The sequence below is a fragment of the Epinephelus fuscoguttatus genome, linkage group LG18, assembly GCF_011397635.1.
Source record: "Epinephelus fuscoguttatus linkage group LG18, E.fuscoguttatus.final_Chr_v1".
Classification (NCBI taxonomy): domain Eukaryota; kingdom Metazoa; phylum Chordata; class Actinopteri; order Perciformes; family Serranidae; genus Epinephelus; species Epinephelus fuscoguttatus.
In genome coordinates, this window is record NC_064769.1 from 32,589,013 (window position 1) to 32,608,717 (window position 19,705).

Genomic DNA, 19,705 nt, shown 5'->3' on the forward strand with positions numbered 1-19,705 from the left:
ATCTGTGGTTTATAATTAAGGTTTATCACTTTAAAAACCTTTTCACACAGATTTTTTGTTCTTATATGGCATGGTTTAAGTAATAGAAAGTACAAAAAAAGGGAGGAAACACTAGTGACCCTAAGTTATTTTCACCTGGTGTTTGATCTTAACATTAAATATCATTACATTCCTAAAAAATTGAAGGGCCATTAAGGGATGTAGTTATCTCCTCGGGGTTGACGTGCGGTTGAAACCTCACACAACCTTGATAAACTTTTGAAAGAAAGCACAAAGCCTCAGGATTCTGTCTTTGTGAGCCACAGTCAATTTTTATTTATAAAGCCCAATATCACAAATCACAATTTGCAGCATACGACATCACTCTGTCCTTAGGACCTTCACAGTGGATAAGGAAAAACTCCCCCAAAAACACCTCAGGTAGAGCAACTGAGGAGGGATACCTCTTCTGGGACGTACAGCCATGCAACAGATGTTGTGTGTAAATAAAAGCTCAACATAATAAATGTACAGAGATCCATATGACAGAATGATACATTAGCCCTTTTTAAACAGGAATTGTGCAAATTTGCAGGAAAGCCCAATCAGTCTTTTTCAGCATGGACAGTATAAAAGCAAAATCGGGGAGTGCAGCGAAATGCAGCCTACCTACTTTTTTTCATACAGAATATGCCTTTTTTTCGGGGCAATGTGTAGCTCAGCGTGTGACGTAAACAGTGACATACTCTGAGGGAAGCCGCGGCTGGTCAGTCCTTCGGCGATTCTCTCATAAGTAGGCCCGTCCTTCACCGTCCCCGTCATCTGATGGTTAATGGCCTCTTTGTTTGCGAGGGCAAGGAGGGCGCGCAATTCCTTGTCTCCCCAGTTGCTCATCTTTACAGTGTCTGTCAGGTTTGCGTTTCCCTCTTGCTACTAGCTGCTCACTAATTCCTGCTATCAGCTGTTTCCTGTAAGTCCACCGCCAGTGGGTCGCATGTGTGGCGTCATCAACAGCTCCTCCGACAAGTCATCAACAGCCCCTCCCGTGGCGGAAGGGCGCCTCGGTCTTTTGAAACCAAAAATGTTCCGTCAATATGACTATCCCTATGCGGCGGAAAATTGGGCACCTTGGATCAATTCACCAATTCGGCTCTGTGTGTCTAAACGGAAACGGAAAATCTGGCAGTGTAAAAGGGGCTTTAATCTATGCTCTCTTTAAAGCCAGACTCCATTGACAAAACCAGTAATTTTACCTTGCTGAACATGGGAGCACAGGAGCTGGTCTGCTGCTGGCTCAATAGGTAGTTTGTTTGTGGGGTTAGATCGGATTCACAAGTCACACAATAACACAAACAAACTACAGCTGGAGGCAGCAGTAGACCAGCTGCTCTCTTGTTCAGTGAAGTAAAATTACTGTTTTTGTCAATGGAGTCTGGCTTTGACGAGACCATAGATTAGTTTCACTTTTAGTTCAGTTTCTTGTCAGAAAAGGTTGTCTGATTTGGAGGTACTGAGCTTACATTGGATAAACGAGACTCGGATCAGAGTTCATTTGGTTTTGCCGTTGTTAAACTTGAATTCATCCAGAGTTTTATCCAGTTTTGGATTCTTTGTTCACCAGAGGCATGCTAGAAAAACAACAGAGTGAGTAACTGATACACAAATGGTCCTTTTGAGGGTGTAGTATTCCTTTAAGGTTCTGACATCACCAGCACTACAGTTGCTATTTTTGAACAGTACACTAATATGTGAAAAAAATAATAAAACAGGCAAAGGGAAAAACAGCATGTCCAGAAAACTCAGAGGGAGCCAGGCTTGTAGCGAGGACGTTCACATATGGAGATGCAACACAAACACTCACACGCATGTCAGTCAGCAGTGTTGTTATCGCCTGGAAAGGTCAGATGGACAGGGTGTGCAGTGGTTGCCATAGTGACCTGGGTAAACACCAGAGCCATTGTAATTCGCCCCCACCATCCTGGCTTGACCTCCTTGCGTTGTTGGTTTAGTGCACGTATGCGCGCAAACACACGCACACACACACTGGGTCCATTCTCTCACACTCACACATGAACTTGTATCACTTAGGTTAGCTGATCCGTCCATTTGTCTTCATTTCCTTCAGTGCAGTACTTGAACACAGGTATCCATAATGACACACACGCAGATGCAAACACAGCGATGACCAAACTGAGCAGGCAGGAGGCTAAATTATACATCAGTCTTTGTTAATTTTTAATTTATGACATAAGCTCTAACGACCCGTCCTCATGAGCAGGACATCCTGTAATAATTTGTTATGTCACCGGACAGCAGTGTGTAAGTGTGTGTGTGTGTGTGTGTGTGTGTGTGTGTGTGTGCGCGCGCGCATAGAAAACCTTAAACAATAGACTTTCATTCAACTTCAGAGATGTTTGTATTTTAATAAGCCTGTTGTTCTGCATTTTTAACTCTTGACGTTCTTCATTTCTGACCATCTGCCATCTGTTTTTCTCACCCTGTACTTAAGCCCCGTCTTCTGCTCTTCTTCACCCCCCACCCCCCCACCCTTTCATTCCTTTTCTCTGTCTTTCTCCCCTCTCGCCGTCTTCTCCTCTTGTAAAGCTGACTGAATGTGCAGTGGCATGCCAGAGTGTGAGTGACTCACCCTGTGGGATTATGCTGCCACAGAGAGGACTGGCTAAAAGAGAGCCCTTTTGAATTGGATTACACCTCATTTTACTATGAGGTCCTTTTTATCATCAACTCTGGAATTGCTCATGGAAAAAATAAATCACTTCTTCTTCTCCTGCCTTTCCTCAGCAGCAGCAGTCCCGTTTCCGATTGTCCCTCTCTCAGTGCTTTGAGGCACAGCTATTGTTTGACTCTTGTCGGGATACCTCGGCTTTCACCCCTGACCTCATTATTGCTGCCGACTCGGAAGGAATGTTTTTCACCCAGGAATCTCATCATGCTCCCTTTGCTGCAATTATTTTTAATTACTCCGGTTGTGGTTCTGGTGTGGATTTGCTAAGTCTACGAAAATAGGAGCAGTTTTATTTTCAAGAACAAATTGTGTGTTTGTAGCGTCACTGTTGTGTTGAATCTCTCTGCGTGTGGGAGCATTATGGGTGCATCCTGGTGACAATATCCATGGCTACATTCCCCTGTCTATTCTGGTTCTTGCTGGAAGAGTCCCAGTAGAAAGGTGACTGGTGGGGGTGAGTCACAGAATAGGCTTGCGATTACACACACCCTCACTCGCACACAATCTACGGAAAGAAAGAGCATTGAAATTTGAGACGTTCAAAGTCGCCCTTGACATTGTTAGTCTAATATTGGCACTTGTAATCCGTAACATGGTGGCTGTTTTGCATTGAGCGTTATTTTTCAGTAACTTTTAGGCTAAGTGTAGATAAGGATTTTGTTGCTTACTAGTGTGCAGGTACCTTGGAACCTTAGGGGCGTCATAGCCCACTATGGACATGTTTACACTGGATGAAAGGGTGGTTTTTCACATTTAGCTTCAGAAAGACCTCCTCCAGCTGCTGTGGAAAGTGGTTTGTGGTGAAATCAGGCTTGTGCAGATCCCAGTAGCCGTTTGCTCCCCGGAGGGATTTTCGTTTCGATTGATAGGCTGAGGAGTGAGCTCAGCTGTGCTACTTCACTTGTTGCTTTTGCATTAGAGGAAGAACATCTAAAGTTTAGGAGTCCAGCTTTCTCTGAACTGAGCACTACATGCCGAAGACTGTTCAGATGAATTTCACATTGAGAGGAAAAGTTACCATATCTGAGGTGCTTTCAGACCTAGAGTGGTCTCCTTTGGTCTGAATCAGGGACTCATGTTGTTATAAAGTTGCCTAGAGTTGGTTCGTGTTCTCACGGCAGCATTTACAAGTGGACCAGATCAAATGCCTTGTGTGAGAAAGCTGCTCTTGATTGGTCAGAATTTCCATGTGGGAAGAATCCAGGAAGTAAAGCAAACACTGAAGAAGAGTACACTTGCAAGATAAATGTGACACTTTCTAATGTCACAATGGAGGGACAACTACGCAGGTTGATTTTAGCGCTGCTCATCGTGGACTATATTGCTGTCATTGTTCATTTTAGTCAAACCATACAGTTTGAAAACGAGGCGCGGCTCCAACTAGAAAACAATGTTTTGATGCATTGGATGTGCTGAATGTGCATATTAAGGCAGTACAGGAGGAGGTGCACATTAATAATCCTCCAGGACTGTAACATGCTCATGTTTAACCCAAACAATGTGTCATGTGACTGCAGTTGCTTCACATCCAGGTCGGAACACCTTCTCACCACAAACCAACCGCACCAGAGTTCATTTGTAACCAGACTGAGACCACCTCTTCAAGAAGGTTTCAGTCTGGTTGTTTTGGTGCACACCTGAGTGTGACTGCTGTGTTCACACCTGCCCAAACGAACCACACTTATAGGGCAAACAAACTTGAGTTCAATTGAATTGAACCAAACAGGGCAGGTGTGAAAGCAGCCTGGAAAAATAAATTGAATTAACACGGTTTCATTTCTTTTTTATGTGATTTTGCTAAAACAAATATCTTTTTAAGGAGTGTTGCACAATGCACCTTCATGTTTGTGTCCAGGAAATAGATATAATTTACACAGCAAAGATTAAAGAAAACTTTTTTTCTTGTTCTTGTTTTTCTCCCTTATTTTCTACCTTATCGTGTCTCAGAACTTCCAAGTGGTCGCATCCAATAGATCAGACAAAAGGAATGGCACTCCTGCAGCCTTCAACATCTAAATGTTTGATTTGTGTACCTGGAGTCAGAAAAAAAAGGCCCATTTTCACGAAACCACAGAAGTCTGGGTGTGGATGCCGTACGTTACAAAAATGAAGCGGAGAGATAGCATTTTCTGTCTCTGACCTAAGATCCCTGGTTTGGTGTTTTCTTTGGCTTGGCTGAGGGAGCATGGTTTTGGATAAAATCTGAGGTTTGGATGGTCCTTTCTCGTGGCCATCTGCCAGTAATAGCTCCAAATTTTTGGGTGGAACCTGAGACAGTCGATCTCGACATGCCGAACAAACCCACAAACAGAACAGAGCTGTTAGAAGAAAACAAGAAAAAAACAGGTCACTCAAGTTTGACAGGGACGTGCTGCTTAGCTTTGAGAGGACAGATTAGCATTATACTCTCAAGGAATGACATTGTTCTCAAGCATTATGGAAGGAGAATTGGAAGCCATTGTGTAAATATGTTTACTGGACCTTGTACTGTGTGGCGTTAGTAATGGAAACTAAAGAGTGCCTGTGCAGGAAACCACAGGTACGGAGATAAACAAGACATCTAAAAGATGGTGAGGGGGAGGCAGAGATAAGGGAGCAAATGGGAATTGATAGAAAGGAAAGATTACATGCGAGTGAAGAAAAGGTGCAGGGAGGTACAGGGAGATGCAGCCTGCGTTTTCTGATGTTTAGTTACTCTGGTGGGAAGCAGGAAAGGGAAGAGGGCAAGCCATTATAAATTATGACATAAATATGTTTACTGAACCTTGAACGTTCTGGAAACTGTAGCCAAGGACTGACTGCAGACTAGAGAGGGGGGAAAAAGTGTGCGTCAAGGTCTAAAAAAGTAAGAGACACAAACTGAAAACGGTGGACAGCGAAGAAAAGTGTCCTTGGGATTTACAATTAAGCATTTAAAGCAGTATTCCCTTAAGCCCACAATCATATTAAGACTTATTCCAGACTTTTTTTTAGAGGTCAACAATAACCTATTTATTAATTTATTTCTACACATAAAGGGAACATTTTCCATTCACAGTAAATACAAAAGTTCCAGCAATGACACATCTTGAGACTGCCGTTTTGCTAGGACACATTCATTAGTTACGTGCACCTCAACATCATCGGGTGTTTCGGCCTTTATCACAAGACACCCTCCATTGGCGCCTGGGTGTGTGTCAGAAGGTTGGCTCTTCCGTGATCACCAAGGGGCCCAGACAGGATCCTTTCTCTTCAGCTGTAGCCAATGACTGCACCTCTCAGCTGTATTGGCCAGATCTGTGACCCCTTTCTTCTGGGCCTGCCGATTAATCCCGATGTCCTTGAGGAGCCTAGTGGTGGATTTAGCGATGAAGTTTCTGCAGCCCACCTCAATCGGTAGCACCTCAGCTTTCCAGTCCCCAGTCACCGCTTCAGGGTCAGCGTAGCGCAATCTCTTCCATTCAAACACCTCCTCCATGGCATCCTATCAAGGGACAGTTAGTTCTATGAGGAAAGCACGCTGACAGGACTTTGACCAGAGGACAAGGTCTGGTTGTAAATTGGTTGCTGCTGTCTTAGGACCTATGAGAGGCTGGCCCAAGTCAGCACGCATTTCAGAGTCCATGGCTCCATGTAGCAAGCTTTAATCGGGGGGCAAGACAATGATGTATGTAAATACAATAAATATAATTTTGATTCACTTTGGTAATTCTTTTGAATGAATAATTTATTTTCACTTTTCACTTACATATATATTTTGACATTTGAGGTCTTATTTTTTTCAGTTGCATGTTTTGTCTTTTCAGATTCAGATCTTATTTTTTCACTTTCAAATCTTTTTTTCACTTTCAGATCTTTTTTTTTTTTTTTTCAGTTTCAAATCTGTTTTTTGAGTTTCAGACTTTTGACCCTGATGTGGATGAAACCTTGGGGCTTGGGGAAAAGGAGACAATCCTAAAACACCTCCCTATTCACCTGGTGCCACAAAAATCACCTGGAGCCAGGTCAGGTGAGTAGGGAGGTGTTTTAAAATGTTTAAAAATCAAAATTATATTTAACCTGAAAAAACATTTCACTTATTTTTTATTTTGAATACATTGTTGTATTTTTCAAAATTCAAGATCAACACATGAATTTTCAGTTTCAAATTTTATTTTTTCAAGTACAAAACTTTTGACCCTAATGTAGCTCCATACCTGTAGACCTAAAAGATGGCCCGGAACAATAGTTTTTCAAGCCACTTCTATGAGCAAGCAGAGGATTTGAAGTGATTTGAAGTGATGTGAAGAATCAGCAAAATACAGCGTACAGTATGTTATGTCTTCCTTCTTGGCAGTTTCATTGGGGAGTGAGGTATTGTTTAAACTCCTGCGTCAAATGAAAAGAGCTGACCAGTGTGCCAGCTGTACAGAACGTACTGAATGTAAAGAGGAGTAAGAAAACAAGAAGGGAGGGATGGATAGAGGAGGAGGAATGTAAGCATGTGAAGGAGATGGGAGTCAGTGAGATTCGAATTTGCTGAGTGCGCTGTGTGAAGTTACAGTGCCGTAGTGGTGAATGTAACACTGCCCTGCTACATCAGAAGACACCAGGAGAAATAGAGATTATCTCTGCTTCCTTTCAAAAGTTTTCAAGATCTCTGTGTACATGTTTTGGGAGCAACTGGAATGTCTCAGTTTCAACTGCATAGTTTTCGTCATCTGTTTTTTTTTTTTGTTTGCAGTTTTTGGCCGATTTACATGCACCACTTAACCCGTCACCTCCTTTTTCTTTGATCAATCTAGTAATGTGCATTTTGCTTTTAAACTGCTAAAATATGTTTTGAAAGCAAGGCCAAGGTGATTAGATTGATAAATGGTATGTTCATAAATGGGCCACAATGCTTTTCCCACAGTGTTGAAGTTGTTAATGGTGTGGGTTTTATTGAGTGGGATCAAATTATTTAACCTTCATCTGAGCTGGTGTGAGAAGTAATGGAAAATAGAGCGAGTAAAGGCGTAGCATACAAACAAACAAAAAGTGTTTTTTCAAGTAGGTCTATGGAAATATTTGGCTCAAAGAGAGATGGATTTACTAAACAGTGTTGGCCTATGGTCGCTCTGTTATGTGTTTTAGAATACCTGTGTGTTTAAAGACATGATCAACAATGAATTATGCAGTTTTTTTGTGTATTCTGCAAACATTCTTTGAGATTTTACTACTTACAAAAAACTAGGGACAAACTGATTTATTGGCTGAACATCAGTATTGGCGGATAGTTGCCTTGTTGACTGCCTTGACCTATCAGCAAATAAGATGACATTCACAGATGGCAGTGGCGGATGTTTTTCTGTTGTGTCACATCAATCAACAATCATCAATCTTCAGGACAAAAGGAAGCAGTAAACTCAATATCGCCGCTTCAGAGGATGAACCCTACTGTTTCCCAGATAAGGCTACATTCAGTACGTTTACATGACACTTAAAAAAACTAATTATTGCCTTAATCCGATTATAACTGGACAACTGAAGTGCATGTAAACGCGTTACTCCGACTAATATCGGAGTTCTCCAACTCCGATTAAGAGACCCAGATAATGCGATTGGAATTCGATTTTCTCCGGCATGTATTCGTCGTAATCGGAGTTAAACTAGGCAATGCATGTGCGCATGCTCCACACCCCCCGCGCTGGCCTATGACCCCGGAACAGACAAGACATGCTATTGTTGTAGCCCTCCAACAGCATGCGGCGTTCTTGTCTGCCTCTCAAAATCACCATGACCACGAGGGATAGCATGCACCTTATCTGCACAATCAGTAACGCGTACATTACGTACCAGATGAACAAAGCTGTACGATTATCCATCTTGCTGTTGTTCGAAAATGCCTGTCTGCCGCCTGACTCCTGACTTGTTTATTATTAAGTGATGTAGTAGGTCAACCAGAAATTGGGCCGTATTAACCTGCTGAATCGATGCATATCGCCACCTAGTGTTGAGGAGGAGGACACGTTCCCATCAGTAATTCGATTTTCTCAGTTGCTTGTAAACTGGGACAAGGACAGAAGTCCGATTAGATGCCAGAATCGAATTTTGAGCATAGCTCGATTAAACTGTGCATGTAAACGTACTGAGTGTGAACAGCTCTTAGCAGAGGTTGCACTGAGTTACATTATGATGCGTTCAAACTCTGTTCAGTAAAAATTTGTATTTGCTGAAGGTAAATTTTAACATCCTCATGATGTGTTCAATGTATTCTAGAAAAATCACATGTATCACATATAAAAATCACAATCAAATTTAGTTTATGGTGAGAAACCTGAATAAATGTAGTTGTTTGATGGAGAACTTTATTGTTTTTGTAGGAATAAAGTTTGAGCTCATTCAAAGGTAGTGTAATGATTGGGTTAATTACTCAAAAACAGTTCCACTTTTTATCATAGTGTAGATATCTTTGTTTCCCTGTGACAAAAGGGGAGATAAATAACACTAGTTCACCTAGTAGAGCGGACACCCCATGTACAAAGGCTTTATCCCTGCCACAGTGGCTGTGGGTCCACTTCCAAACCATGGCCCTTTGCTGGGTGTCATCCTGCGGTGCCAGGGAGTGATTTGACAGGTCATTATCAAGAGGCAGTCAGAGGACAGTAAGTGGGATGTGCCAGAATGTTAAATGAATGTGATCAAAACTGCAGCTTGTGTGTTGAGTTGACGTGCGTTGATGCCGATAATAGGACAGTAGCGTATCCTGACACCACCCGTGTATGGGCTTATATAGAAAACAATAGATGTTTTGACAGCATCATACACCGCTGGTGTGTGTTGCCCTATGGATTACTCAGGGAGCAGTTTGCCTACACTGTCTCTTTTGTTTGACATTGTCTCGTTCTCCAAAAACCAAAAGTCATCATCCCATTTCACTTACCCAACTGTCACATCATCATCACTCTAATTATTTCACAAACAAAAACACCATTAATCAGAATGTAAGATGTGCCTGCAGCGCTGTTAATCAGTGTCTGTAATTCACCAAACATGTTGTCACCAGTGTTTAGTTTTTGGCAGCCTCGCGTTACTCGTGTGAGCCAAACGTAACACATTGCTCTCCTGATGAAGAGTTGATTGTATTTATTTTATGGTTTAAACAAACAGATGATCTGTGTGGTAGCGGGACCTGGTGTTTACAGTAAGGACAAGAACCAGAGGTTACAGGTCTAATCTCACCGCCACACAGGAAGTTTTAAAATGCCTTTTAGTAAATCTCTGAAGTTCAGTTTATTTGTGCAGCGCGGTATCACACACGACTGTCAAGGAAGCCATCTGTAATGTAGTTCTTCAAAGTCTGCATTTGGTAGCCATGGAAACTGTAAGGTTTTGCAGCCTCAGTCTTCAGAAAGTAATAATGAGTTGTTTGACTTAATGTATTTTGGCAGGTCCTTGTTAAAGCAAGTAAAACTTAAGAAGCAACCTCACTGTTTATTTGACATGTCCCACATCATTGTGGTTCAGGACACCTTGTTTCCATCTTTTTGCTTTTAGTTTTCTTTCACTATTTATGACATATCATATTTCTGAGGTCCACTCGCAGGCTCAGCTAGTGATTCTCGCAGCCAGCTTTTCTTGAGAGCCTTTCCGTGACCACCAGAGAAGAGATATAAAACCTCCAAGTGCAGCAATGTGCTGCGAGACTTGCCGTCAGTCTTTGGAATAAACTTTGTTTTGGTTTCCCTCCGCTGCTCAATATCACGCTAGCGGTGTCGGATGACTCCACAATGTCTCCAAAAACTGTCTATAGATGTGTTTCCTGTCAGTACATGTACATTTTGCAAACAAATCTTGCTTCAGCTGTGCGAAGTAAAAGCGGATCTTTTGTGTAGGTAACCTTAGAAGACAAGACAAAAAGAAGCCTTTGCGTGCAAACAAAAAATAGAAAAACAAAATCCTTTAATTCCTTGCTGTGGACGGATACGCACATGCACAGATGGCTTAATGAATTAAAGAATAGTTTGAATTGTTAAAGAATCAGCATCTGTACTTTTAGATTTACAGTGCACTTCATAAAAATAAAAGTAAAAGCCAAAGAAGCTGCTGATTTTCCTTTTAAATGCAGCAGCACAAATATGTTTTAATGAAACTGAATCAACGAGAGCCTCATTGATGCATCGTTCACTGCAGTGTGAAGATATAATTCATATTGCCTACACACTTTTCCTTCTGCTGTAAGACTCCAAACCACAATCACTGTATGTATATTACGTAAGGTAAGGTACAGTCACCGTGATTCACAACCTCCTAGTTCATCACTCACCCCACATTTTGCTCTTTGTAAAGCACAACTCTGTTTGACATTGAAAGAACTCCTGTCTCTGTAAAAGTGAAAGCAGCGAGTTCTCACCGCTTTGTGCTGACTTCATCAGACCGTTCGCCAACCCACAGAAAATGTCTCATTTCTACTTTCTGTAGAAACACGGCATTGAGCAGTTCAGCAGGTGAAGCAAGATGATGAATGACCTTGGAGAAAAAAAACATTTTAAAGCAACGTAAGACAGGATTTTCTTTGACGAGCTGCATGATCGCTGTTGGCTGAAAAGTGATGAGTATTTTTTTCTTTCAGCTTTTCAGTCTTGCTTTCAGCTTCGGCACCATTTACTTAGTCAACAGGAGTAGTGGAGTCACATAACAGCCAGACACTCTAATAAACACTAATACATGTTTGGTGCACTTTTTACAGTCTCCAGACTGACTCCAGACTGCGACCAAATGGTCTAAAGATGCACTGATCCAGCATTTTCAGTTTCGATCCTGATCCCGATGCTGTGGCTTTGAGTATCAGCCGATACCCAATACCGATCCGATACCATGGTTGACCTAAAAAGCTATACACCTTTACATGTAGAATAGAAAAGACTAGAGGCATCAGGCATTGATGACTACACAGTTCTTTCCTAAGATCAAATGAAACAAGATGAAACAGATTAAAGCAATGATGAACTATTTATTTTTAACAAAAATAAACAATTGTGCAACAGCATTTGAAATAGTGTGAAATACCTCCATACAGCAGATTCTCTCCTTTGCTCCATGACGTATGATGTAGCTCACGTCGCAATAGATTTAAAGGGAAAGGATCGCCTCAGATAGAGGTTGCATTTTCTGATACCCGATCCATCTATTTTGATGATATCGGGGCTGATATTTGATCCAGATATTGGATCGGTGCATCCCTTAAATGGTTGTATTTTGCGACCATTTTTGGAGTCAGTGTGAGTATTTTTTTATCACTACTCACTTGTGTGTGACCTGCAAACTTGCAGGCGTTTTTTTTTTTTTTCCCATGTTGAAAAACGAGGGAGGGACTAGCTGTGGTCGCGACCAACGTCATATTCAAGGATGCCGAAACGAACTATTGTATAGGTGCGTTCCTCAGCCCACTGTCAAAGCCAGGCACTACACAGCGAAAAGTTGCTGAGGAAAACTCTGATATAGACACAGAAGAAGCCGTACAAAAAAAGCCCAATCTACACTTTAGACAGGAATGACGTAATGGCATTACATGGCTCAGATCCAACCAAACAAATATAGAATGAAATGTGTGTTCTGCGCGAGTTATGGCCCCAAAGATTTTGGGAAAACGGAGTTCGCAGAAGCAACCGGTGCTACACAATTCAGTCATGATACACTTATAAAAAAAGCTGAAAACATAAAATCTCCTGAGACAGGTTTACAAATCAAACACAATCCCCACTTCCAGCAGCTTTTAAAGTCCCATTTAAAACTTCATGTTTTTAGAGGTATACTTTGTAGGAATTGTCGCCTATTGATTGTAAACACTACACTGTTTGTATGCACACTCATTCCTACTATCTCAGGAACGTTACATTTGTTATAATGGAAAAGCTGATATGTAAGCAAGCTAACTAAGCTACCCACCAGCACCTACTTGTCCAACAGGAAAAAGGCCACCTCTGCAGCACTCTTTATCTCCATCCTTTCCTTCAGTACTCGCCAGCAAAAATGAAAGCCAACCCCAGGTTCACTCTTATTTTGGACTGAGCTTTGTCTGCTTGGCATTTTGCCTTGCTGTATTTGTGTTAGGATGCACCAGAGCCTCCTCTTGGATGTGTGCTGCTACTACCTGGTTGCTACCTTTTTATGAAGTCCTGACCTCACCTGCATTGTTATTGGTTGGTGGCTACACGCCCATAAATGTCCCGACCTAGTGGATTATAAGTGATGATTGAGAGGGATTATGTTTGTACAGTACGAGTCTACATGTCGTTTTTTCTTCTTTTTTTTTTTTATCCTGCATAGTTTAACTTTAACTTTAACTACAGTTTAAAAGATGATGTATCTTTGTTTTTCTCCGAGGTCTACCTTGGATTAGCTATGTATTTTCTGAATTAATTTGTAACCCCAGTTGATCTAATCTTGTTTGAGATTTTTTCTGGATAACACGTGTTGTGTTTAAAGGCTCTGAAGCAAATTTAATCATATTACTCTCCTAATTGAGAAGAACACCTGATGAAGCATGAGCAAAACCCATTGTTCACTGTTCCACTTGCAGAAAATGTTGAAAAGTTTATCAAGATATTTGAAGTTAATCTAGAGTGAAGTGTTGGTGTGCAGCAAGCCGTTTCTTAGTTTTTCCGTTTGTGTTGCCTGTTTGTTAGACCAGGCACTGTGCTACGATCCCAGCCTCAATAAAACCCTGTTTGAACAGGAAATGCATCCCACTAAAGACATAACTAAACCATTTTTATGGGCCTTTAGTCTCCGTCTCCCACTATGGCCGGGCAGTTAAATGTGTTGATATGTTTGTCATGAGGATATCTCACATGCAGCTCTATAAAGACAAGTGGCACCAGAGATAAGATACATGTGTTTGTTTGGGTGACTCTGGTCTGAGTAGCTCACAGACACATACTGCACATAGTCCTTCACACTTTATGGCATTCACAGACACTTTTTACAGACACACACAGAGGAGCGTCCAATGGCAGGAGTCCAATTGTCGTGTCTGGTTTGAGCTTTAATCAGATCAGCTTGAGGGAAGATTAATAGTTGATTAAATAAGGAAACAGTGTTTGTGTAATTGTAGCATTAGCATGTTAGCATTGCCATTGCACCCATGTTAGCATGCTGATGTTACCAGTTAGCTAAAAAGCACCACTGTTTTTTTGTCCCCAATCCCGATCCAAGTGTCCCGGATGCCAATCCGATACCTTTATTTTTCTTCGATAATACAGCTACACAGTGCAAGTATATTTAAGTTATTCAATTCAGATGTACATGCTTGACAATTTAATAGCTCGGCAATGCATTAAGAAAAAAATCCCTGCATCTAAGCTAGTCCTTCCTTTGTTCGTTTATATATAGTGGTGCTGCCTTTGCGTGAGTTACCTGAATGAGTTTTATTTTCATTGTATGTACATCTTTTGCGCAGATTAAGCTACAATAATGAATTACTCTTATTGGCTTTTGTTGAGCTTTTCAGTTGTGTGGTGAGTGTGGCTCTCGTCAGTTCTGCACAGCTGTCTTATCTGTTCTCCGTCTGCGGTGAAACACCAGACGCTATAAATGCAAGACACTCTCACACTGATAGTTATGGTAAAAAACATAAACAGTCTCACACTGCGCTTTTGCTTTCGTTTGTGGCGTGTGGTGTTTCACCTTGGGTGAGGCTCTGCATTTGCTCTTACACACACGGGAGCTCAGTGGAGCCGAGGAGAGAAAGACAGCAGGAGAGTTGGAGATGGCTGCACTCTGGGTGTCTGCTTGAAAGCTTTGCAGGTAGAAGCACCTGCGTGACAGCTGACATAAATCAAAGGATTGATCCTCTGTATAGCTCAATATATTGTCCAGTTAAAAAAGGCATTGATTGGCCCAGATACCGACCTTTGAGATCCAATCAGGACATCTTTTGCCGGTAGTAGCCTCATTTTATTAAATTTGATTGAAATGAGAAAATGTTTCATGTATGACACATGTTCTGCTCGTCATAATACCACCCCAAGACCACATAGTATCCACTGACCTTTACTTTTTACAGTGTTCCCATCTTGGTTACATTATATAGAAAATGTGTTAAGGTGATTTATGGTACAAAACCGGGTTAATGGATCTGTTCTCCAGCACAACTGGAACTGAAACTTTACTTTTCCAAGAAAATCTGGGAACAGTGGAAACAAAAAATCACATCCAACATAGTTTCCCTCAGTTTCTTTTATGGGAAATGTGTTTTTAATTTTGAGAAAGACTCGCACCAACAATTCCATGGGTGAGAGATAAAGGCTACCAGTTGTCTTGACCATTGTCTTTGCATTTTTGGGCTTTATGAGACATATAATTTTCAGGCAGACAGCTGGATTTGTGAGTGATTACCTGCAACATGTTGTTGCCAAACTATTTTAACATTTGTATGTGAGGAAATTGACCAAAAGAAATAAAGTCATGCTTTGTTCCCAAACATTTTTTTCTTTCGATACCAATGTACTAGAACAAAATGGACTCCAAATGATGATGATGATGATAATGCTGTTGATGTTGTTAATGCTCACTGCCAAACCTTTTAGGCTTTAAAATAACTCCTAATCATCATACCTCCTCCTCTCCCAACTCTTTGTCTCTGTGTCTCTCTAGATGCCAGGCCTTTTGTCCAGTCCTGTGTGTCTGACAGTCATCTGGTTTTTATCTTGGTCGCTGCGTCCCAGCCGGGCTCAGATTCGGACTGATGAAGGTAACACATGCACATGTACGCATGCACACTAAGCAGAAAGACCTTTTCTCAAGGACATATTTAAAATACACGCACGTAGCAGCACACATACAAACACACACTCTGTTAAGGATCAGGCATGGATTCTTTTGTGAACTATTTTGGGCACTCTTGACTTATCTTGACTCAAAGTACTTGTTGGATCTGAGGCTACTGCAGAAGAAAGGAAGGAAGAAAGTAATCCAAAATGAAGAATAAAAACTGGACGCAGTGCAGTTGACTTTAAAACACTGACGCATTTTTCCAAGCAGAATCTTGATCAGAGATTTTCATGCTTCTCTCTTTGTCCAATTTTGGATCCGCATCTTTAGATTTTTTATATTTGAGTTGGAGTCATGTTTTTTTGGATCTCTGCAAACAAGAAATCTATTGTTGAAGCTTTTTTTTTTGCCTCACGCAGCACTGCAGGGATCTGTTTGGCATTAAGAAATTGGCTCCTCTTTCTTTTTTTTTCCTCCTTTGAAAGACTGTTCTCCCCTCTTTGTTTCGGTCTCTTTCTTCCTCTCTCCATTACTGTATCTCTCTCTCAAATCAGCCAAATTAATCCCTCCAACAATAAGAACACTTGCCCTTGGCCCTTCAGGTGAAACTGTCAAAGTTTTCCCTTCCCATTAATTTTACCCTACGGCAGCCCCAGCGTGCTTTTTTTTTTTATTGTTTGGAAAGTACTGAGTTTCATCCAGCTTGCAATTTCTGTGTCCACCCTGCCATCTGATTTCAATGTCAGGAGAAACTAGCAGCTTTCCTGTGTGAATTAGTCTGTGTGTGTGTGTGTGTGTGTGTGTGTGTGTGTGTGTGTGTGTGGTTTTATGCGTATTCATGTGTGTATGCATGTGCACATGTCTGGGCCCTCCTGCCAGAGGCAGAATCAGATATGAGTGGAACGCTGCGGGTTTGGGGAATAATGTACTTCACTGCCAATAAAACATGAATACACACATTCAGACCAGCCAACTCTTTGCAATGCACCAAGGCCCCAGGTAACACTCACACACACACACACACGCAGGAGCAGAGGGAGCCGAGCATGTACGTATGTGTATTTTTGGTGGTTAAAGGGAAAAAGAAAATCTGGTTAAAACTGGCGCGAGAGTCATTGAATAAAAAGATTAAGATAGAGGGAAAGATTGACACAGATGGAGACATAAGAAAAGAGACACAGGAAGAGTTTAGTATGATCTAAAGTAAATTTAATTAAGGGATGCTTTGACCCACTGTAGCTGCCAAGTTGTGTGGACACAGTTTTTCTCTGGAGTAAGTTGGGTCACAGTGATTTATCTCTTTTATATCAAATTGCAATATGAAAATGCAAAACGCAAAAGCCACAATTTGATTTGCTGGTCAGCTGTGAATCATACAGTTAATAGTGTCTTCTTAACAAAGTACAGAAATGAAATTTTGCCGGCTGTTATGACTAGTACTGGTTATCTTCAGAGTTTTTTTCTGATACCGGTGCCAAAATGATACTTCTAAAACAGCACTGGTGCCTAAACAGTGCCTTAACTGATACAACGATATCACGTCAACGATGTGAAAGAACGGCTTTTTGGTTTTATTTTATTCCAAAGGCAAATGTGAACGTGAACCTGAACAATATATGACCTCTTAACAGTTCAAAGTATACCTAAATATAAAAATATGAATTAATACAAATGCAGTCCCCCTGCCACCTGGGGTTGGTGGATTCCAAAATCTAGATAACCCTTGATTTGTCGGCAGGTGAGTGAAGCTAATCTAGCAGCCATTAGCATATTTTACCAGCATTTGGTTGGTGGCCGCTGCTGATTTCCAAAACTGCCTAAACCAACGACAGTTCATTCACTCATGTTCTGTAACTGTCTCCTGTTCGGGAGTCACACTCTGGCACCAAAATGAGGCAATAAAATCTGTGTCATGATTCAGTCTGGTTGTAACCGGTCATGTGGGAACTGATGCCATATTGGCACTGGGTTTTGGAACCCAACCCTGATAGTGACAACTGTCAGGGTTGGGTATCATTTAAAAAAATACGATACCAGTACCAATGGTGGTACCTATATAGTACTTCATGTGAGACCTTTTTTTCCCACTTTATTCGATACCCATCCTGTGAATGGAAGCGATCAGTTGTGTAAAATGGCCCCACCTTACAAACAACTCTGTGAAAACACCGCCAACAGCTTGTTTGGGTTGTAGCTGCTACAGTAGTCGGCCAATCCCACATTGAATTCAGTCAAAGAAGTCGAAAGTCATTTGTATGGATCCGGTGTATCGTAACATTTCATGGCAGAAGTTTCAATTCCTTTTGGTACTGTGTTATTTCAGCCAATACCTTAAAGGTATCAAGCACTGATACCTTGTCCTCGTTGCTGGTAAACTTAAGATGATTTTGTGATTTGGCAAATTTAAAACACTAAAATTCTAAGCTTTTTTTTTCTGGTTAACACGAGAGGAGTGAGGTGTGTCTCTTTGAACATTTAATGATCTAGGTGATCATCTCCTCATGTATATTTTAATATTATAGACTTGTGTCACTGTTTTCTCCACCGAGCCCTCGCCGACAGAGCCCCAGGTAACGCGGTGACACAACGCGCTCCCCGTGATCCCGTGGACGCAGCCATTGTTGTTGCTTGCCGGCTTGTCATCTTGGGAGAGAAACAAGCAGCCAGGGCCATGGAAACAAGCCCAAAAGAAGCGACTATCATGCGTTTAAAGAACTTAATAGACGGATATATATAGAGGAAGGGAGCAAGCCCAAAGTCGCGGCTAATAAGCGGACCTGGCAACCCTGCGGGTTGTCCTCCTCACATTTCTTCCATCCTCCTGTGTGCTGACATGGGACGTATCCCGCCTCTCATTGGCTGATGCTCTTTGTCAGTCGTGTCACACTTCTCCAGTTTTCTTGCATGCCAGATATCCAGTCCCAGTCACAGACTGGGGCAACTTGCTCGTAGGCTTGTTCACACATGAGGACTCGTCGTGGCAGATAGAGATGTACAGATACCATTTTTTCCTTCCCGATACCGATTCAGATCCCTGAACCTTAGGTATATGCCGATATCGAGTACCGATCCAATACCAGTGCGTAAAATAAAAATGGATGGGATATGAATTGTTGTATGTCTCAGCTCCTAAAACTCTATGTAAAATATTAAGAAATAAATACATAATAGTAGAATGAATGCCATAAAACTTTTTTTTATTATTATTATCCAGTGCTGACACAGATCAAGACACAGGTTAAAGTGCAGCCACACAATTTGGTAAAAAAGACATTTTAAAGGCTACAGTAGAATGCTTTTTAAACTCCGCTCCATTTCCATTTCATTTGCCTGTAGCGTGCGTATGTCTAATAAGGTGAGGCATTACGTGGTATCGGATTGGTCATAGGCTGTACTCGCCGATACCTGATACCACATTTTAGCCTCCGATACTGGTATCAGTATCGGTACAACTTTAGTGGCAGACTATGTGCTGACTCACCTCCGACCCAAGGTGGCTGTCAAGATCCTCTGCGACGTCAAAATCGCGGTGAAATCCATGTAATGTGAACTAGGCTTAAATTGTCCGTAGGTGTGAATGTGAGTGTGAATGGTTGTCTGTCTCTATGTGTCAGCCCTGTGATAGTCTGGCGACCTGTCCAGGGTGTACCCCGCCTCTCACCCAATGTCAGTTGGGATAGGCTCAAGCCTCCTCTGCTACCACCAACAGAATAAGCGGTTATGGAACATGAATGAAATTGTAATGACATGTTGGTCAGAAAAATTCCAGATTCTTTTCCTCAAATTGTTCAGCCCTACAATGAGGGATTATAGCCAGATTGTCTGGTGTGTTCACTCAAAGGGATTATAACGGAAATGTCTGGTGTGCTCACTTTTGGTTTCACCTCCTGATAAGTAGTTCAAATAATCACGCTCAGCTGGAGTGTGTGATGGTCTGTCGGCTCCTATTCTCTGCCCTGTTCTCTGATCTCAGCCATGAACTTGCTGATTAAAATGGCGTCACGTTCGATAACAATAGTGGACAGATCTGTGATGATATGAAACAAAAAGAATTTCCTTTTCATAAAAAAAATAATCACGACATCTACAGGTGTAGTGTGTCGTTCTAATATCACACAGCTTTGCTTACAGTGGCCCATGGCAACAGCTGTCTTGGTAGCTCAGATTTATTAACCATGTCTCGTGTTGTGTCTGATAAATTTCCCCGTACACACCGCAGCAGAAGAAACACGCTTCCATTCGCTTATTAAAAAGTCTCAGTAGGTT

At 41.6% G+C, this 19,705-nt stretch overlaps 1 protein-coding gene across 4 annotated transcripts in view; it reads left to right on the plus strand.

The window, feature by feature from the left end:
• Window positions 1-19,705, plus strand: part of il11ra (interleukin 11 receptor, alpha) — an 82,959-nt gene that overhangs the window by 39,903 nt on the left and 23,351 nt on the right. For 3 of the 4 annotated variants that reach the window (XM_049603648.1, XM_049603651.1, XM_049603650.1), the window contains exon 2: window positions 15,323-15,419. In XM_049603648.1, coding sequence (XP_049459605.1) covers window positions 15,323-15,419 — 97 coding nt within the window. Of the gene's footprint in view, window positions 1-6,604; window positions 6,714-15,322; window positions 15,420-19,705 lie in introns of all 4 variants that reach the window. The other variant, XM_049603649.1, reaches the window with a different exon arrangement.